The 22,809-nt window shown below is 42.9% G+C and overlaps 1 protein-coding gene across 7 annotated transcripts in view; it reads left to right on the plus strand.

Annotated features, from left to right (window-relative positions):
• adamtsl3 (ADAMTS-like 3) overlaps positions 1-22,809 on the plus strand; it is a 776,875-nt gene that overhangs the window by 610,528 nt on the left and 143,538 nt on the right. For all 7 annotated transcript variants that reach the window (XM_072278334.1, XM_072278335.1, XM_072278336.1 and 4 more), the window contains one exon: positions 16,903-17,113. In XM_072278334.1, the coding sequence (XP_072134435.1) occupies positions 16,903-17,113 (211 nt within the window). The remainder of the gene's footprint in view (positions 1-16,902; positions 17,114-22,809) is intronic.

The raw sequence follows: 22,809 nt of genomic DNA on the forward strand, positions 1-22,809 counted from the left end.
CAGGAGAAACGCGGGGAAAAGGGAATTAGGGGAACCTGAGGAATAAGTGGGAGGGACGGCCAGGACCATGACACAGGAAGTTATTGACCAGTGAACAATATTAATAATAGGGAAAAGGCTAGTATTTATAATAACAGATGCAGTGGCAAGTTCATTGCAAAGCGTTAATACAGTTTGGTAAAATCAGTAGGGGTTTATGAAAAGGAAGTCATGATTAAAAATCTGTCCAATCTTTTTGAAAGTGTAATGAGGAAGATAAGGGAGAATGAATGGAAATAATGAGCTTTGACTTTCATGAAGCTATTGCTATGGTATGGATTTGGAAATGCTTGATATATTAATGATTTGGATGAGGAAACTCGCAAGTTTGTACATGACATAAAACTTATGGGAAGAATATATTCTGTGAGGAAGATACAAAGAGGCTCCAATGTATTTTAAACAAGTTGCATGAGTGGACAAATGCATGGCGGATATAATTTAATGTGGATATATGCATGGTTGTGCACTTTAGTTCTAAAGACATAGAGACAGATTATTATCTGAACAATGATAGATTGCCTCTCACCTTTTCTCATTCACCCCTGGGTATGCTTATGCATTGATTGCTGAGAGCCAGTGTTCCGTTGCCTCAGGCAGTTAGCAATACAAGTGGTATGTTGACACAGAGGTTTGAATATAGAAGCAAGGATACCTTGCTGCAGCTGTGCCGGTCCTTGGTGAGACCTGTCTGGGGTACATGTGCAGGTGTGAGAAAGATAGCCTTTGTCATTGAGCGAGTGCAACAAAAGTTGATTCCACTAATTCCGTGGGCGGCAGAACCTATGTACGAGGAAAGATTAAACCTGTAATCACAGGAATTTAAGGGAATAAGAGGGATCACAGAAAGCTATAAAATTCTAACAGGACTAGACGTAATAGCTGCAGTGAGGATATTCCCAGTGGCTGGAAAGCGCAGAACAGTGGTCATAGAGGCAGGATACATCCCAGGCCATTTAGAACAAAGATGAGGAGATCTTTTTTTGTACTCAAGAATTCTCCACCACAGAAGGTCATGGCCAAGACATTAAAAATAAAGGTGAAAATAAAGAAGTGAAAGTATTTCTAAGAGCCAGGAGATCAGTGGGTAGCAGGCAGAAGGAAAGAACCAGGTACCAGAGTGGATGATCAGCCGTGATTGTGCTGTATAGTAAGCAGGATAAAGGGGTGAATGGATTGCACCAATTTTCTTTCTTTCTCTGTAGCAGCCTCAAATCAATATTGAGCACATGAAGTAGAAAGCATCAGGCTTCTTGGCCAGCAAGGATAACTTCACTCACTTCAACACAACTGACTCCACAATCTATGGACTCACTTCCAAAGACTCTACAACTCATGTTCTCAGTATTATCTATATATGTATTTATTTATTGTTTTGTTTATTTTTTATTTGTATGGCTTATCTTAATTTTGCACATTGGTTGTTTGTTGGTCTTACTTCTGTGTAATTTTTCATTGATTCTATTGTGATTTTTTGTTCAGCTGTGAAAGCCTGGAAGAAAATGAACCTCAGGGTTGTATATGGTGACGTATACATATTTCGATAATAAATTTACTTTGAACTTTGAACTTTGAGGGTGGGGGCCTTGAAGTAAATGATTGTCAGGAGAATATGAGATGGAGAATGCATGAGGGGAGCAGATGTTATAAAAATGAGAAGGAGCCTATTTGGATCTGGTTCCCAGCTCTGAAACCTACTCCAGGAAAGGGCCTTTAAATAACCCCGCTTCAGAGGAGATAATGATCTTACATCATGGCTTTTCCAGGAATAACCAACAACAGGTGCTTCTCAGAACATAATTTCTCAGGCAATGCTCTAGAAAATATTGTGTGGAGAAAGATGTCAGCCTGCGTGCAGCAGTTGCAGAAATCACGGCAGGCACGCATTGCTGACTTGGTAGTTGGTAGTGTGAGGTTAATTTTCCAGAGTTCCTGAATGGTCCCCGAAAATACCAGAATCGCATTCCACTGCAGAACCGGGAAATTTTCAGATGTACAGCACTGAAGGAAATGTTTCTGAAGTTGTGAGGCGTGGAGAGGAAAGAACTTGATTATGATGGTGATCAGGGGTCAGAAGTTCAAATTCTACAGCAGTCAAGAGTGAAGCTCTGCTCAACAAACCAGAAAATGACAATACAAGTTATTTGTTTCTAACTTCACCTTGATATAAATCTAAGCCTAAAATAAATGTTCCTGTTTGATTCTCATAACAAAGCAATGAAAGAAATCCAAACAGAATTCTAAATTGACGCAGTGCCGAAAACCATCCAGCCCATGCAAGGGCAGGATTTTTCTTAATTTCCATTTCGTCCCACTCCTCCTTGTAACTTTCCTCACAGTTATTTTTGTCCTAGGCATGTCTTCTCTTCTTTCATGCTGGATATTGGACTTTTTTTCAATGCTTCACCTTTCCCTTGTATCTCTTGATCACACAATTACCCGCCGTGATTCTCTCTCTCTCCCTCTTGTGCGAGAGTGTGCAGCTTCCAGTTTGCCTCGCCCACTTCACCCACTTTCTTCATGTTAATTTGTCTGCCTTTTTTTCTGTTTCTGTCTGTACTGAAGATAACAGTTTAAAACTAATTAAGCTGTTAAAAATGCCTCAACACATTGCAGACTTTTTTTTACTTTGTCTAGATATCATTTAGCTCATAATTTCTGTTATAAGCTACCTCCACTATACGGACGTTTACTATGTAGCCCCCTGGCCACGCTCAGGGTCACTCGCTCGCTGTCGTCTAGGGAAACAGCCTCGGCCCCGCCAAACTGGGTAATTAGTTTGTTTGGATGCTGTGTGAGGTACCCCACCCCGCCCAAATAACAGACAATACACCAGATGCAACTAAATGATATACAGTTTATAGATATTACTGGAACTATATAATTAAAAGAGAATAAAATATAAAAGGAAAATAAATGGCGCCACACTTATCAAAGTTCAATCTCTTCATGCACAAACAGTTGGAGCTCAAGGACCTTCTTCTTCACCCTGCGACCCCCTCGGACCACCTCAACCGGCCGCCTGGGACCAACAACGGTGGTCGACCAGACACTCCACACGAGTCCGTCTCCGTCTCCTTGCCGAACGTCCCGCTCAGGGTCTGACCCCGTTAGCTGACTCACAGCACCTCGTCCATCCTCTGTCTCGCTCTCCCGCCTTCTGCCCCCAAAACCCCCTCGCAAACAGTATCTTCAAATACACCAAAACCATAACAACTATCCCAATTGGTTAATAACGTATTTCTTATCACCCTCTAAACCACAACAAGCTGCTAGCGCAAACTTTCTCAGCGTTTAAGACAACAAAGCCGCATTCCCCAGATTAACATAACAAAGACGCCATTTTAATTAGCCTCCGCAGTAACATAAAAATCGAAACCCCCTTACAACTAGATGCTCTCTGCAGTCATGCTTTGAAAGCTTAAACTCTGAACTCTCCTTGTCGATGTAGTTGTTTTTTTTCTCTCGGCTGACCCAGTGACTTCTCTGGATTAGAGAGTTTAAGTTATCAGGAGATTGGATAGGCTGGGTCTACTTTCCCTGGAACGGAGGAGGCTGAGAAGTAACATGATCGAGGTATATAAAATAATGACAGACATGGATAGGGTAGGTAGCCAGAGTCTTTCCCATGGCTGGGTTGTCAAAAATTAGAAGGCGTGGATTTAAAGTGAGAATGAGAAGATTTAAAAGTAATCTTAGGGATCACTTTTTCTACAAAAAGTCAAGATTCAAAATTGTTTAATGTCATTTCCCACACATAAGGGTAAAGGAGAAATAATTGTTACTTTGTATCCGATGCAGCACAAAAAAACACCTAAGATAAAAAACACAACTATGCAAAATGCAATAAATATCAATACATAAGATAGCTTATATACATAGATTGATTGTATGTCCATAAAGTGATGCTATGCACAGGAGTGTCTATAGATAAGGTAACAGACAGGAAAGGATAAAGTAGTGATGGTGGGTTAGTGGGTGGAAGTGTGAGCACCATTATTGGGAGCCGGAGAATCCATTGTGTCTCTGTGTGCTGCCATCTCAATTAAAATAGATGATACATGAAGTGATTTGCCAGACGAGGTGGAAGCAGGAACAATAACAGCACTTAAGAGCCATAGAAAACCTACGGCACAATACTGGCCCTTCAGCCCACAAAGCTGTGCGGAACATGTCCTTACCTTAGAAGTTACCTAGGGTTACCTATAGCCCTCTGTTTTTCTGAGCTCCATGTACTTCTCTGGGAGCCTCTTAAAAGACTCTATCATATCTGCCTCCACCGCCATCGCCAGCAGCCCATTCCACGCACTCACCACGCTCTGCGTTAAAAATCTTACCCCTGACATCTCCTCTGTTCCTACTTCCAAACACCTTAAAACTATGCCCTCTCATGCTAGCCATTTCAGCACTGCGGAAAAGCCTTTGACTATCCAAATGATCAATGCCTCTCATCATCTTGTACCCCTCTATCAGGTCACCTCTTGTCCTCCGTTGCTCCAAGGAGAAAAGGCCGAGTTCACTCAACCTATTCTCATAAGGCATGCTCCCCAATCCAGGCAACATCCTTGTAAATCTCCTCTGCACCCTTTCTATGGTTTCCACATCCTTCCTATAGTGAGGCGACCAGAACTGAGCACAGTACTCCAAGTGGGGTCTGACCAGGGTCCTATATAGCTGCAACATTACCTCTCGGCTCCTAAACTCAATCCCAATATTGATGAAGGCCAATGCACCGTATGTTTTCTTAACCACAGAGTCAACCTGCATAGCAGCTTTGAGTGTCCTATGGACTTGGACGCCAAGATCCCTCTGATCCTCCACACTGCCAAGAGTTTTACCATTAATACTATATTCTGCCATCATATTTGACCTACCAAAATGAACCACCTCACACTTATCTGGGTTGAACTCCATCTGCCACTTCTCAGCCCAGTTTTGCATCCTATCAATGTCCCACTGTAACCTCTGACAGCCGTCCGTACTGTCCACAACACCCCCAACCTGTGTATCATCAGCAAGTTTACTAACCAATCCGTCCACCTCTTCATCCAGGTCATTCATAAAAATCATGAAGAGTAGGGGTGATCCCTGAGGCACTCCACTGGTGACCGACCTCCATGCAGAATGTGACCCATCTACAACCACTCTTTGCCTTCTGTGGGCAAGCCAGTTCTGGATCCACAAAGCAATGTCCCCTTGGATCCCATGCCTCCTTATTTTCTCAATAAGCCTTGCATGGGGTACCTTGTCAAATGTCTTGCTGAAGTCCATATTCAGAGTTACTTGAATAAGCAGAGCATAGAAGGATATTGAAATAATACAAGCAAGTAATCGATATAGTTAGGCATGATGGTTAGCGTGGATGCAGAGAACTGAGGGGTCAGTTTCTGTGGTGTACAACTCTATGGCTCCGACTTGACATTTAACTTCACAGATTTCATAGATTGGCACTGACTTCTAATGGGAACCATTGTGAAATGGATTTTAATCAAAGTAAATTATGTAAGTATGCAATATCATTCTCTTTAATATCTATGCTGCAAAGGATTATTATCTGGTTATACTAATTCCAGCTCTTTAGATAGTGTATGATGCAAAAGTCTGGCTTTGTGCATTGTTTATAATGCAATGTCAGTTTGTAGCATTGGAAGTGAGACAGTGTGAACATGCAATAGGATCACAGGTATTGATTGTAGAGTTTTACTGATCATAGTTTTACCGAACTGTTACTGTTGGTTTATGTATGATTGATAGAAACCAAAATAACTTGCCTTTTGGATGTGTGGAGGAGCCAGGGGCTAGCTCAGACACCTCTGTGGTAATGTGTAAAATGGATAAATGAAGCCAGCCTAAAGCTTTGAACCTTGCATGACTGACAGCTTAGTAAATTATTTATTTATAGTATGGTCTGATAGCTGATATTCCAAAATCTGGTATTCCGTTCATGAGAAGTTTTACTTTATTGAGTTGTAGCTGTTGGCTAGATTTTCTGCCATGCCTGACATTAAAGCTCAGTTGCTTATTTTTGAAGTACTTCCATTGCACTTGGCTTCAATAGAATATTATCAAAGGATTTGATCTGAATGTAGAAAAGAACCGATTGTATTAACACTTCACAGAACCTAAGGACGGTCCAAGTGCAGTAAAGTCAATTGTGAACTTAAAATAAAAACAGAAAATATTGGAAATACCTAGCAGGTCAGGCAGTATCACTGGAAAGAGAAAAAATATTACATAACACACAATTTTGTTTTCTCTTTCCACACTAGTTGCCTAATCTGATTAATACATTAAGCTTTTCCCACTTTTACTTCAGAACTCCAGCAGCTTTCTGACATTGTTCCTGTATAATGCAGGATTGCAATAAAAGAAGTAACTGTTTTAAAAATTAAAATTAGCAAGATGGCGCTGGTGACCAACGACAACATTTTTCAGACAGGTCACAAAGTTACTAGATACTCCAACAGATTGAGATAAGAGAGAGAGGGTTCTGAAATGGACCAAATAAATTTGAGGGCAGGGTGGAAGTTGGAGGCAAAGTTGGACGAGCTCAGCATGGGTACAGGAAGCAGCACCAATGCAGTTATTAATGTAGCTTAGGAAGAGCTGGGGAGTGATACCAGTGTAGGCATGGAATGTTCCATCTAGTTGACAAAAAGGCAGGTATAGCTGGGATCTATGTGACTACCCATGGCTACACCTTTGGTTTGAAGGAAGTGTGAGGAGCTGAAGGAGAAATGATTGAGGGTGAGAATCAGTTCCAGCAGATGGAGGAGAGTGGTGGTGGAGGGGAACTGGTTGGGTCTCTTGTCCAGAAAGAAGCTGAGAGCTTTAAGGCCCGCCTGATGGGGGATGGAGGTGTATAGGGTCAGGATATCCTTGGTGAAAATGAGACGATCGGGGCCAGGGAACTTAAATTCATTTAAAAATCAAGAGCTTGTGGAGTGTTATGGATGTAGGTAGCAAGGGACTGAACAAGGGGCAATAAAACAGATTTGAGGTATATAGACACAAGTTCATTGGGGCAGGAGCAGGCAGAAACAATGGGTCCATTTGGACAGTCAGGTTTGTGGATCTCGGCTAGGAGGTAGAAACTGCGGGGTAAGGGAACTATGAGGTTGGTGGCAGTGGATGGGAGATCACCAGAGTCGATAAGGTTGGTGATGGTGTGAGAAACAATGGCCTGGTGCTCCTTAGTGTGATCCTGTTCAAGGGGTAAGTAAGGGGAGGTGTCTGAGAGTTGCTGTCTGTCCTCAGCGAGGTAGAGGTCAGTCTGCTGGACTACTACAGTACCCCCTTATCTGCGTGTTTGATAGTGAAGTTGGGATAAGTGCAGAGAGAGTGGAGAACCACGTGTTCGGAGGGAGTAAGGTTAGAATTAGAGAGAGAACTGTCAAAGTCGAGCTGGTTGATGTCTCGTTGGCAGTTAGTGATAAAAAGATCCAGAGTGGGAAGAAGACCAGAGTGAGGTGCCCAGGAAGAGGAGGAGGGTTGAAGTGGGAGAAGGAGTCAATGGTGAGAGGTGGAGATTCCTTGCCAAAGAGGTAGGCACAGAGACAGAGGTGACAGAAGAAACGTTCAGCATCATGGCAGGTACGGAACTCACTGAGGGGTGTGTGCAGTGGGGCAAAGGTGAGGCCCTTACTGAAGACAACATTCTGCCTGAGAGAGGGGAAGGTCAGAGGGAATTATGAGGACCCAGATCCCTTCCCCTCACCTTCTTACTGTGAACTCTTTCCATTCTTTCCAGTCCTGAAGAAGGGTCTCAGCCTGAAATGTTGACTATTTACTCTTTTCCATAGATGCTGCCTAGCCTCCTGAGTTCCTTCAGCATTTTGCATATGTCACTAGATCCTCTAGTAGATACACTTTTGAAGTGTGATCGCTCCAGTCTACAGCTTGTAATTTCCCTCTTAAGGATGTACTTTTGAACCGTTAAATGATCTCATGAGGAATCCGGCAAACTAGACTCTTAAGAGAGTAGGTACAGCCAAAGCGGTCATTGCTGGGGGCAGATGCTGCTTTGAAGCCTGATGGCAGAAGACAAACATAGTTGGTTCCATTACTCTGTGCCGATTAAAGCACTGAGCAAGATTAAAATCGACGAGGATGAGAGCAGAAAGCGAACAGGTGCTCAGCACTGTTTGACCAGTCTCGCTCTCCTCTTGCTACTGCTGTCGGGCAGGAGGACCAGGAGTCTTGCACCACCCCACCCCGCCACACACTGCCAAGTTTGGGAGCAGTTGTTGCCCTGGATCCATCGGGCTCCTGGACGGGTTTCATTTGCCTCAGCACTGAACAGGCTCCGCAGCCTGGAGACCTACTCTAAGCCCCTGCACTTCATGTTCCATGTGTTTTTGTTGACTCTTATTTTTACAATTTGTCCGCTTGTGTGGCAATCCTGTTGTGTGTGCTTTTCAGTGGGATCCATTGTGTTTTTTTGTTTTGTGAGTGCTGCAAGTAAATGAACCCCAAGGTTGCATATGGTATATATACAGTACTTCGATAATAAATTTTAACTTTGAACTTTAGATTTATTGTTTTGCCGTGGAAATAAATTTCTTGATTGATTGTGGCCGTCTAAATAAATTAGTTGGAGTAACAAAATACTTTTTGACAGTGGATCAGCCTCTCATGAACGTTTGTGGATTTCCCTCTGGTGTTACCTCAGCTATTGAATAGCAGTAATTTATTTTTAACTGAATTCATGATTTTTAGCAGTAACGAGCAGCATCATCCCACAGTGCGCCTTTTGGCTACTCTGTAAACACAAGTCCCTTTGGAATGCGAGCACTTCCCTGTTATCCTTCAGGATGCATTCTGTTTCTGATTCTTATTCACTGTAGGTCCAAAATCTCAACGCTTCTCATTCTCAAACCCCTTTTAAGAGCACATAGGGACTACAGCTATCCAACGGGTCACCTCACTTCATACTCCTTGAGAATACTTAGAGCTAAGTAGTAAATACTGGTATTGACAACTTTATCCACATCCCAGAGTAAATAAATAAAAATCTTTTTGTTTGCCTAAAGCCAGATACTAATCTGATGTACATGGGAAATGATAATCTGTCATATAGGAGAGGTAACCCATAAGAGAAAGAGCACAAAAAGTAGGAGCAGCAGTCGGCCCCTGAAGCCTGCCCCAGAATACATCATGATCTGCCCCAGGTCTCTCAACTTCTCCTCATCTTGGATCAATGACCTACCAAACTCAGAAGCTTTGCAACCACTTGTGCTTACTTTGACTGAAAGTGCCATTCAATTTGAAGACACATCATTGCCTCAGATCTACACTTAGAAAGCATTTTTTACAAAATTTAATGTAAATGATTGCATTGTTCTGGGACCAAATCTAAACCATTGTGTTTGGTATTCTGAAAGTCTGAGGAATGGTGTTCTGATGTTTGTAACTTGGAACGTTTGACCTTGCCAGAGATATTAGACAGACTATCTTCCCAACATGACTCAATCTGTAGTTATTTAGGAATAATATTTTGTCCTGTGTCAACCTACTGATAATGCTCACAGAATCATCGGCTGGTGTCCAAGATGTGTCCTTGGCATGCACAGTAAACTTTTAATCTGAAAGTTGTGAACAAATGCATTGACATATGAACACTTGCAACCACAACCAGTCTGCATGCTCATTATGCTGTGTATCCTCATTACTGTCAAGATCATGGGCTGGAATGAGCTCCAGTGATTCCGTACAAGTCAGGAACAAGCTTGAGGCTGGATGCTGGCTCATTTGCTAAACCACTGTGCTGTGGAACACAGACAAGCTGAGCTCATTGACTGGATGCACTTTGCATTCCAAACTCTCAACTTTATGCCAACTGTCTCATTTATTTCAACTGGGCAACCCATCTGGTTTGAAAAGTTACGTGAGAAGATTTAATTAAACACATAAAGTCCAATTAAATTAATTTAATGTAATTGTACTTAATGCTTCAATTAAATCCTTTTATTTCAATGTATCTTAAAATAAATTTACTTCTTTCTTAAAGAACTTTCAGTTTTTCATCAGTATGTGTGGCTAAGTATATTTAGTTTTTAACTTGCGTAAATAAGTCACTTTGAGTCAAAATTACAACTGGTTATGGCAGCTGAAATACTTTCTTAATTATCCAGTAGATAAAATGTAAGAAGTGTTTTACTTTGTCCTTGCCCTCATGGACACTGCTGAGTTGTATTAAGAATTTAAGATCAAAACCTTATGACTAATCAGCAGGTGTGCCAAAATCTAATGTGAAGAGTCAGATTAATGATTTGAAATGAAGTGCATGTCTCCACTTGTACCCAAGGATGGGCATTGCTCCTTGCTGGGGGAGGAGGCACATTTAGGCAGGCGGGAAAGTAACTGTATTTGAACTGCTGCTAGCCATCTTTGGAAAGATCATCGGGGTCTCTCTTCCTGCCATTAGAGACATTTACATTGCACACTGCATCCATAAAGCAAACAGCATTATGAAGGACTCCACACATCCTTCATACAAACTCTTCTCCCTCCTGCCATCTGGCAAAAGGCACCAAAGTATTTGGGCTCTCACGACCAGACTGTGTAACAGTTTCTTCCCTCAAGTCATCAGACTCCTCAATACCCAGAGCCTAGACTGACACCAACCTCCTGCCCTCTACTGTGCCTATTGTCTTGTTTATTATTTATTGTAATGCCTGCACTGTGTTGTGCACTTTACGCAGTCCTCGGTAGGTCTGTAGTCTAGTGTAGTTTTTGTGTTGTTTTTACATGTAGTTCAGTGTAGTTTTTGTATTGTTCATGTAGCACCATGGTCCTGAAAAACGTTGTCTCGTTTTTACTGTGTACTGTACCAGCAGTTATGGTCGAAATGACTCTAAAAAGTGACTTGACTTGACTTGAAATTCTCCCCAGCGAGGTCAGTGAGGTTTTGATGATCTGGGAGGGTGAGTCGGTGAATGAGTTTGGACAAGGGTGGGGGCATTGGGGTGAGCTTGGGAAAGAAAGAGATTGATTGCACTCTGCTTGTGAAGGAATCAAGAAAAATACATTATATTATTAACAGAAGGAATTGCAGAAGCTGGAATCTGAATCAATAATCTACTGGAGGAATGCAATGCATCGAGCAGCATCTGTGGGAGGAAAGGAATTGGTGACATTTCGGGTTGAAACTCTGCATTGACAATTCCTTTCCTCCCACAGATGCTGACTGACCAACTGAGTTCTTCCAGGAGATTCATATCAGACTCAACCTCACTACTGCCTTCAAAGGTGGTGAATGTACAGTACTGTGCAAAAGTCTTAGTACATGTTCATAGCTAGGGTGCCTCAGACTTTTGCACAGTACTGTAGTAATTTTATTTATTGCACTGTACTGGTGCTGCAAAAATAATCATGACGTGAGTGATGATAAATCTGATTCTGGGTCTTTGTCGGGGACTGAGAGTGGGAAGGGGCAGGAAGAAGGGAAACATAGTTGCGAAAAGGGGAACAAAGAGGGAGGGAGCAGTAAGCACCAAGGAGACATTCTGTAATGATCAATAAACCAATTGTTTGGAATCAAATGCCTTGCCTGATATCTCAGGGCTGGATGTGTCTACACCCACGCAATTCCCCATCCCTGGCACTCCTTCTCTGCCATCTACTAACACCCCTTCCGCAGAGCTCCACTCTTGCCATTCCCAAAATCCTTTGCACCCACCAGATTTACAAACTCGCTGTCTGTCTCTCATTGAGATATATATATGTATATATTTGAGACCTTTGCACAGTATTGTACATTGTTGTACATTACGAACAGGAGGGAACATTTGAAACTGTAGTTGCTACATTAGTTTGGATAATTACCCTCTCCCATGAACGGCAGCTCCAGGAGCCAGCAGTGTAGAAATGTGTTATCTAATACTATGTATGTCGCAGAAGTTTGAAACCTGCATATGAAATTTCAAGCTAGGAAAGTGGGCTCAGTAAAAATAGTAGCTTCACAGACGATCTGCATTTTCCTATCTAAATTCTGCACTTTCAAATTTTGATCCATTTGCTGATTTGAATAATGGCTAACCAACGTGGGGCAGAGAGCGAGTTTGTAAATCTGGTGGGAGCAAAGGATTTTGAGAATGGCAAGGGTGGAGTTTTGCTGGAGGGGTGTTAGGAGATGGCAGAGAAGGAGTGGCAGGGATGGGGAGTTGTGTGGGTGCGGACACACCCAGCCCTGAGACAACAGACAAGGCATTTGATTCCAAGCAATTAGTTTATTGATTATTGCAGAATATCTCCCTGGTGCTTCCTGCTTCCTTCCCCTTTTCCCAACATTGTCTTAACCCCCCTCCCTTTTTATAAAGCTTTCCCTCTGCTGACCTGTGGCATGCATTCGTCTTGCTATTACTGATGTGCATCAGCTCAGAGGAGTGAGAAAGCTTACATATTTTATATGCATTGAATTAAAACTCACAAGGGCAGCTTATGAAAAACTTAGTGAAAGCGATGACCAAATAAGGTGAAGGATTTCGATACTTGAGACAGATGTTTCGCAGAATAACTGATGCCAAGATTAAGGAAAGCATTTTTGTTGGTCCACAAATCAAATTGGTCATCAATGACAGGCAACTCGAAGAACTCCTAGTGGGACCAGAGAAAATCGCATAGAGGGCATTCAAGGATGTTGCTAAATTTTTTCTGAATATTTACAGAGCACCAAACTACATGTAGCTTGTAGACAACATTCTTCAAGCATGCAAAACCATGAAGTGCAACATGTAACTGAAGATTCATTTTCTGCATTCCCATTTAGACTTCTTCCCTGCAAATCTTGGCGCTGTCAGTGATGAGCATGGTGAAAGGTTTCACCGTGACATTGCAGTTGTGGAGAAATACTATCAGAGCAACTGAGACACATCAACGCTGGATGATTATTGTTAGACATTTAAATGAGAAGCCTCAAACACTGAGTACAAATGAAAGTCATCAATAAAATGTTTTTATCGTAGTTGAAAAATTGCAGAGCGTCAGCACCGTTATGCAATTAAACACTTTTTTTTTGAAAAAGTTAATTACCCTGTACTTGTTTCTGCAAATTCCTATGCGATGCCAGTAGTCTGAAATTTATTTGTGTTCAGCTTCAAGTGGTCTATCACAAACAAACAAAAAAACATTCTGAGGAAGCAACACTTTAGAAAAAAATTGTTCTCCAGTGTACTTGCACAATCTCCTGCTCCATTTGCAATTTCTCAACAGATGAAGTAACCCCTATAGAACCCCTCAATATCCTAGTGGTCATCATTGACCAAAAATTCATGGTATCATCTCCAGTGCACTGTCCTTCCAGAACCAACACTGCAGGCTGTAATTCCTACCAGCCACATGACTATCATATCAAGAGGCTGATTATTCTGTGGCATATCACTCACCTCCCGACTTGCAAAGCTTTGCTAGCAGGCAGGAGTGATTTGGAACAGTTTTTCTGGATGCATACCGCTTCAGTAGCACGTAAAGCCTGTGACACTGTCCAGAACAAAGTAGCGCAGTTGACCAGCATCCAATCCACTGTCCAAAATATTTGTGGCTCACCACCATCACCATACAGCAGCTGTGCGGTGTACCATCAATAAAATCCATGCAGTTACTCCACTAGCTACTCTATCAATACCTTTGCCACTGAGATGAACAAGGCAGCATTCAAGAAGAAATCCACTATCTGCAGGTTCTCCTCTGAGTCATACGGCACCCTCCCCTCCCCTTTGAAAAATATATTCCATTCCTTCATCATTACCAGATCAAAATACTGGAACTCGCTTCACAATTGAGGCAGCACCTACATCAGATGGATAGAGGTTTAAGAAGACTGCTCTCCACTGTCTATTCAAGGACAGCTAACAATGGGCAAGAATGCTAGCCTTGCGAGAAACGTCTGTGTCCTGAACAGTTAATAAATTATTTTAAAATAATGCTTCTATTTTAATGTGATTTCACAGGAGCGTTCAATTCAAAAGTCCCTGGAGCCATGGACAGAGCCAATATCTTTCCCTCCCTCAGTAGTGAATTCATTATTTCATTATCAATAAATCAAACTAAATTAATTGCAAGTGTATTGCTACAGTTGGCAGGACCGGAGTTATGTTACTGCTGCCTTTAGCCTGACGCACACCAACTACCAAGCGGCAATTTTGTATAACAGAGAGACACCAGGTGGTAGAATCTGTGTTCTCTCAGCATTAGCAAAGCTCTTGCATTGAAAGCAAAGCAGTATCTCTGCTGAATATCTATATGGAAAATGCTGGATAGACTGAGCAGGTCAGGCAGTATCTGTGGAGATTGAAGCAGTTCTGACTGTTCAGACCTGAAAGTCTTTCTTATATCACACATCCTGTCAGACCAGATGTGCAATTCCGTTATTTTCTGTCATATTCAAGTTGTGACATATACATTAAGTAAAACAATGCATGGACAATTTATAGTTCAGACTTTGTTGCACTCTAGTTATAATCAGCTCATTGCAGTACAGAGCATAGCATATTTAAGAAGCAAATCTTTAACTGGGTTATCATTTATGCTGATGTTTTTGTGGTATTATGTTTGTGAATGCAAATGTAAGTTACCTAATTTGAAAGTTGTTGATAATCACTGAAGGCCATATATTATACTTCCACCATCAAGACAACATCGGGTTTCTGCGCAGTCTTTGCTTCTGGCATTACTATTAAATGTAGAGTGGAACTATATGTATGATTAATTTACTAAATTACCTTGATGGAATCTTAGGTCTGGAGATTTTTCCACTATATATGAGAATATTATTAAAATCCCTTGCGATAATGGCTTTGCCATATTTTTAGAAAATTAGTGTAGAATAATGTAAGATTTTTCAAGAGAACCACATTTAGGAATTATTTTCAGAAAGGTGAAAGCAAATAAACAAAAACATAGGAACATGATTAGGCCATACAGACCTCGTCATGACTAATCCTGTCTTTCTCAATTCCTGATCTCTCCACATACCACTTGATGCCTCTTGCAACTGAAAACCTATTGTATGTAAATATACAATCCACCCCTGCACAAGCAGCTGACCTACAGGCACCCCTATATTTGAATGACTTCCCTAAAATTATTAATTTAAAAAGTCCAACATAATGTATGGTGCATTCCTACAAACAGCAGAGTCATTATCTTTTTTCTCTCTCCACTTACAATACCTGTTGTTTCTTATTAATCTTACACAATTTTCATGCCATTCATTTCAATGCTGTGGATGTATAGTTATCATTTTGTGACTTTTCCAAATTAGGGACAGAATCAACTTCAGGACATCTGTAGCAATAGAACTTTCTTATTAGCCAAGGACAGCCTGCATTCAGCAACTTGGCCACCACAGCATTTCTATGGAGGAATTTCCGCAAATTTACTGCCTTCTGGGAACAAAAAATCTGCTCATTTCAAGCCTACAGGTCTTCAAGATTTAAAACAGTTTATTGTCATTCTTCAATACACAAGTGTAGAGGAGAATGAAGTGATTGTTACTCCAGATCTGATGTGGCATAAAATACACAATAAGCATAATAAATATGATAAAGAAACACAATAAATATAAATGTAAAAGCAATCCTACAAAACACAATGTACCAGTAGCTGTTTGTGTGGCCTTATATACATATAATGAGATTATATACATAGACTGTTTCTATGTGCAGTATGTAAAATGAAACTAGGTCCAGTGTAGCTGTGCATAAGGTGACTATGACAGGAGCTAATTCAGTGACAAAGTGACTCTTGGCAAGGGGAGCTCTTCTTCGTAGCAACGGGGCACATGAAGATACAATAGGGCAGCGATTGTTAGTGTAGGAATGAGGTGTAGATATGTAAGCACAAAGTGGCAGTGCGTAGGGGATGAAAGATGCTGTGGAGAGGAGTGGCTGATGTGTATGTGCTGGTGGGGTGGGTTAATGGGTGGGGGTGTTGATCAGCCTAACGGCTTGGGGGAATTAACCGATTTTGAGTCTAGTGGTCCTGGCGTGGACACTGCTTAGCTTCCTCCCTGATGAGAGAGAGAAAAACAGTTCATAAGCAGGGTGAGTGGGATTCTTCATGATACTGCTTACCCAGTACCTTGATACTGTGATCCCTTGTTCTAGACAATCTACTCAGGGGAAACAATCTCCCACTTCTAGTCTGTACATTAATACATCTCGATGCAATCTCCTCTAACTCTTCAAAACTCCAGTGAATACAGACCCAGATGATTCAATCTCTGATAGTTCCAAAACTTAGAAATCAGCTGCTAATTTATACGACTGTAATTTCTGCATGATCATCATTTGACTCTGTTTAATCACATTTTCTTATCCACATCTCAGGATGTTACATTTCTTCTCAGATCATATGTTACAAAGGAACTTGTGAGGACTGATCAAGAATAATTAGTCAGCCATTGAGAAGTCAAGATATGACCACTGGTCTGAAAAAATGCAACATTTAGTCACTGAACTTTTTCTTTCTCTGAGCAGCTGCACATGGTTTAGAAATGTGGGTAAGGGGGTGGGGTTGTTCATGAGTAAATTACAGAGATTTATCAGGCTATTTTAAAAGAATCAACTGAGATTGTCTTGGACAGCCAAATGTGACGTCAGTTTTGACCTTCATCTTTTTTATTACCTACAGAGAATTTGAACAGTCCTCACGAGGTAAAACCTAGCAGATTCTTGGCCAACAGCATCACCCAGGTTTTTATTTCATTCCAGGTCTGTGGTTGATTAGATCTTCCATCACAAATAATCAACAATCTATTCAAACAAATCTGAGTTAATGGAACCTTCATCAACTAACTCCATGCATTGGTTGTTATTTTGTTCTCAGGTATGATCCAAGTCAATCTTTTTTTCTTTTTCTCAGATGGGGCACAACATCGTGGAGCCAATGCAGTGCTACTTGTGGAGTTGGGATACAATCGAGGGAGGTTTTCTGCCGTCGCGTGGTGTCACACCTCACCGAGGAGTCCATCAGAGTTGCTGTCGAGGAGTGTTCAGGTCCAAAGCCCGCCGAAGTCCAGGCCTGCAATCAGTTTGATTGTCCTCCATCGTGGCATAAAGGAGAATGGCAACCGGTGTGTGAAGTTCTGACAAAGATTCAGACCATTTTAAATACGCTGATTTTCAGAACCTAACAATTAGTTCAAATTGAATTTTCCAGCAGGCTGTGGTGGGTGTGTAAATAATACCTCAATTAAGATTATTTACAAGGTACTTGTTTTAATATGAGTGGTGTAGTGGTTAGCACAATGCTTTACCGTACAAGCGACCCAGGTTCAATTCCCGCTGCTGCCTGTAAGGAGTTTCTACATTCACTCTATGACCACGATGACTTTCTTCGATGCTTCGGTCTCCTCCCACATCCCAAAGACGACCCGGTTGGTAGGGTAATTGGTCATTGTAAATTGACCCATAGCCGGCCGATGCTGCGGTGGCATCCACACTGGACATCGAGGTGAGTTGTCCTGGGTTTGAATCCAACCAGCTTTCCATCCATGCTGGGTCGAGCTAGCATCTTGGCCTCATAAAAATCAGACAAATGCTAAAGATATGCAAACAACAGGAATTCTGCAGATGCTGGAAATTCAAGCAACACACATCAAAGTTGCTGGTGAACGCAGCAGGCCAGGCAGCATCTGTAGGAAGAGGTGCAGTCGACGTTTCAGGCCGAGAACCTTCGTCAGGACTAACTGAAGGAAGAGTGAGTAAGGGATTTGAAAGTTGGAGGGGGAGGGGGAGATCCAAAATGATAGGAGAAGACAGGAGGGGGAGGGATAGAGCCAAGAGCTGGACAGGTGATAGGCAAAAGGGGATACGAGAGGATCATGGGACAGGAGGTCCAGGAAGAAAGACAAGGGGGGGGGGGACCCAGAGGATGGGCAAGAGGTATTTTCATAGGGACAGAGGGAGAAAAAGGAGAGTGAGAGGAAGAATGTGTGCATAAAAATAAGTAACAGATGGGGTACGAGGGGGAGGTGGGGCCTTAGCGGAAGTTAGAGAAGTCGATGTTCATGCCATCAGGTTGGAGGCTACCCAGATGGAATATAAGGTATTGTTCCTCCAAGCTGAGTGTGGCTTCATCTTTACAGTAGAGGAGGCCGTGGATAGACATGTCAGAATGGGAATGGGATGTGGAATTAAAATGTGTGGCCACTGGGAGATCCTGCTTTCTCTGGCGGACAGAGCGTAGATGTTCAGCAAAGCGGTCTCCCAGTCTGCGTCAGGTCTAGCCAATATATAAAAGGCCACATCGGGAGCACCAGACGCAGTATATCACCCCAGTCGACTCACAGGTGAAGTGTTGTGTCACCTGGAAGGACTGTTTGGGGCCCTGAATGGTGGTAAGGGAGGAAGTGTAAGGGCATGTGTAGCACTTGTTCCGCTGACACGGATAAGTGCCAGGAGGGAGATCAGTGGGGAGGGATGGGAGGGACGAATGGACAAGGGAGTTGCGTAGGGAGCGATCCCTGCAGAATGCAGAGAAAGGTGGGGAGGGAAAGATGTGCTTAGTGGTGGGATCCCGTTGGAGGTGGCGGAACTTACGGAGAATAATATGTTGGACCCGGAGGCTGGTGGGGTGGTAGGTGAGGACCAGGGGAACCCTATTCCTAGTGGGGTGGCGAGAGGTTGGAGTGAGAGCAGATGTACGTGAAATGGGGGAGATGCGTTTAAGAGCAGAGTTGATAGTGGAGGAAGGGAAGCCCCTTTCTTTAAAAAAGAAAGACATCTCCCTCGTCCTAGAATGAAAAGCCTCATCCTGAGAGCAGATGCGGCGGAGACGGAGGAATTGCGAGAAGGGGATGGCGTTTTTGCAAGAGACAGGGTGAGAAGAGGAATAGTCCAGATAGCTGTGAGAGTCAGTAGGCTTATAGTAGATATCAGTGGATAAGCTGTCTCCGGAGACAGAGACAGAAAGATCTAGAAAGGGGAGGGAGGTGTCGGAAATGGACCAGGTAAACTTGAGGGCAGGGTGAAAGTTGGAGGCAAAGTTAATAAAGTCAATGAGTTCTGCTTGCGTGCAGGAAGCAGCGCCAATGCAGTCGTCGATGTAGCGAAGGAAAAGTGGGGGACAGATACCAGAATAGGCACGGAACATAGATTGTTCCACAAACCCAACAAAAAGGCAGACATAGCTAGGACCCATACGGGTGCCCATAGCTACAGCTTTAGTTTGGAGGAAGTGGGAGGAGCCAAAGGAGAAATTATTAAGAGTAAGGACTAATTCCGCTAGACGGAGCAGAGTGGTGGTAGAGGGGAACTGATAGGTCTGGAATCCAAAAAGAAGCGTAGAGCTTTGAGACCTTCCTGATGGGGGATGGAAGTATATAAGGACTGGACATCCATGGTGAAAATAAAGTGGTGGGGGCCAGGGGACTTAAAATCATCGAAAAGTTTAAGAGCGTGAGAAGTGTCACGAACATAGGTCGGAAGGGATTGAACAAGGGGTGATAAAACCGTGTCGAGGTATGCAGAAACGAGTTCGGTGGGGCAGGAGCAAGCTGAGACAATAGATCGGCCAGGACAGGCAGGTTTGTGGATCTTGGGTAGGAGGTCTAGATCTTTCTTCTCGCAATTCTTCCGTCTCTGCCGCATCTGCTCTCAGGATGAGGCTTCTCATTCTAGGATGAGGGAGATGTCTTCCTTTTTTAAAGAAAGGGGTTTCCCTTCCTCCACTATCAACTCTGCTCTTAAACGCATCTCCCCATTTCACGTACATCTGCTCTCACTCGAACCTCCCGCCACCCCACTAGGAATAGGGTTCCCCTGGTCCTCACCTACCACCCCACCAGCCTCCAGGTCCAACATATTATTCTCCGTAAGTTCCGCCACCTCCAACGGGATCCCACCACTAAGCACATCTTTCCCTCCCCCCCTCTCTCTGCATTCCGCAGGGATCGCTCCCTCGCAACTCCCTTGTCCATTCGTCCCCCCCATCCCTCCCCACTGATCTCCCTCCTGGCACTTATCCTTGTAAACGGGACAAGTGCTACACATGCCCTTACACTTCCTCCCTTACCACCATTCAGGGCCCCAAACAGTCCTTCCAGGTGAGGCAACACTTCACCTGTGAGTCGACTGGGGTGATATACTGCGTCCGGTGCTCCCGATGTGCCCTTTTATATATTGGCGAGTCCCAATGCAGACTGGGAGACCGCTTTGCTGAACATCTACGCTCTGTCCGCCAGAGAAAGCAGGATCTCCCAGTGGCCACACATTTTAATTCCACATCCCATTCCCATTCTGACATGTCTGTCCACGGCCTCCTCTACTGTAAAGATGAAGCCACACTCAGGTTGGAGGAACAACACCTTATATTCCGTCTGGGTAGCCTCCAACCTGATGGCATGAACATCGACTTCTCTAACTTCCGCTAAGGCCCCACCTCCCCCTCGTACCCCATCTGTTACTTATTTTTATGCACACATTCTTTCTCTCACTCTCCTTTTTCTCCCTCTGTCCCTCTCACTATACCTCTTGCCCATCCTCTGGGTCCCCCCCCCCCCGTCTTTCTTCCCGGACCTCCTGTCCCATGATCCTGTCATATCCCCTTTTGCCTATCACCTGTCCAGCTCTTGGCTCTATCCCTCCCCCTCCTGTCTTCTCCTATCATTTTGGATCTCCCCCTCCCCCTCCAACTTTCAAATCCCTTACTCACTCTTCCTTCAGTTAGTCCTGACGAAGGTTCTCGGCCTGAAACGTGGACTGCACCTCTTCCTACAGATGCTGCCTGGCCTGCTGCGTTCACCAGCAACTTTGATGTGTGTTGCTAAAGATATGGCAAGGTTCTGCCTGATGCGCCACGAGGCACAGAGAGGAACAACAACAACGACAATTTGTCCCGTGATTAGGCGAGGGTTAATCAGGGGATTGCTGGGCCGTGTAGCTCAAAGAGATGGAAGAGCCTATTAACCATATAACCATATATCAATTACAGCACGGAAACAGGCCATCTCGGCCCTTCTAGTCCGTACCGAACTCTTACCCTCACCTAGTCCCACCAACCTGCACTCAGCACATAACCCTCCATTCCTTTCCTGTCCGTATAGCTGTCCAATTTAACTTTAAACGACAACATCGAACCTACCTCAACCACTTCTGCTGGAAGTTCGTTCCACACAGCTACCACTCTCAAGTATAAAAAAAGTTCCCCCTCATGTTACCCCTAAACTTTTGCCCTTTAACTCTCAACTCATGTGCTCTTGTTTGAATCTCCCGCATTCTCAATGGAAAAAGCCTATCCATGTCAACTCTATCTATCCCCCTCATAATTTTAAATACCTCTATCAAGTTCCCCCCTCAACCTTCTACGTTCCAAAGAATAAAGACCCAACTTGTTCAACCTTTCTCTGTAATTTAGGTGATGAAACCCAGGTAACATTCTAGTAAATCTTCTCTGAACTCTCTCTATTTTGTTGACATCTTTCCTATAATTCGGTGACCAAAACTGTACACAATACTCCAAATTTGGCCTCACCAATGCCTTGTACAATTTCAACATTACATCCCAACTCCTATACTCAATGCTCTGATTTATAAAGGCCAGCATATTTCATGCTGTATCTCAATAAATAAATTAATTTGGGCAGTATTGAAAATCATCAAATGCCATTATAAAAAAATCTAAAATATAAACAGCAAATGCTGGAGATACTCAGCAGACTAGACAGCCTCAGTGGAACATGAAGTAGAGATGAAGGGTCTTTGATCTGAAATGTTATTTCCGGTTCTCTTTCTATAGGTAACTGCCCAGCTTGCTGAGTCTTTCTAGCATGTTCTGCACTGATTTGTAATTTAACCCACCTTTTGCAAAATTGGTAGTTCACCTGCAACATTAAAATTGCATGCCACAGGATTTTACTTGGTATGGAAGTCAATCGAGTGGTCTTGAGTGGAATGTGAAACTAGTGCTCCACCCACTCCCATAAAACCCTGCCCCACTAGTCAAGCTAAAGTTTAACCCCCAAAGCACAGGTTGATCACAGTTTGTTTACACTGAATGATCAATTCAAATGTGAGCAATCAATCCTGTTATAACCAAGTGTCTTTGCCAGAGGCTATCAGGTTGCCTGTGTTGAGGCTTTTCCTGAGAATAAATGGCTAGGGATTTGCTGCAGACTTTTTGCACCAGTCTGATTCAAATTACACTGGTTCATGGCCAGCGTCAGGAGGTGATAGTTACTCTAAATTTGGAGTAAATAATTCTATTGTCATTTGCATTAGCGGGACTGACATGAAACAGCTGCATATTTAGAACAAGCATAAATTTGGAAATTCATGATCCAGAAATGGGGAAACTGATTCTCAGATGAAAAAAAAAGGTATGTCGCATCCGGAATTTTCAGGTTAGCAGGCGATTTCCTTCCACGCCACTTTGACATATTGGGAAATCGTTCGTTCAAAAAGCACAACTCTAAACAACATTGAAAGTCGGATTAAATGATGTTGAGAGACAAGACTGTGATGTGTGGTGAAGTAAAGAACAAACTCTTTGATAGTCTTCAACCCTCTTCCACATGAGCTATGTTACACTAAATATGAATCATGTGTTTATTGACAAGATATTCTGAAACTTTTTTCAAGATAGGCTTTTGAATACTGTTGCAGACATATCGTTAATTATTTAATCTAAATAGTGATTGGATGCTGATCCTACTTTGCAAGCTTGAAAATATCATTTGTTGAACTTTCATGATTGGCATTTTGGTAGAAATGATCCAATTGTGAATACTACTGGAGGCCATTAAGGAATGATTAGCTTTAGGTGTTGACC

The sequence above is a fragment of the Mobula birostris genome, chromosome 14, assembly GCF_030028105.1.
Source record: "Mobula birostris isolate sMobBir1 chromosome 14, sMobBir1.hap1, whole genome shotgun sequence".
Classification (NCBI taxonomy): Eukaryota; Metazoa; Chordata; class Chondrichthyes; order Myliobatiformes; family Myliobatidae; genus Mobula; species Mobula birostris.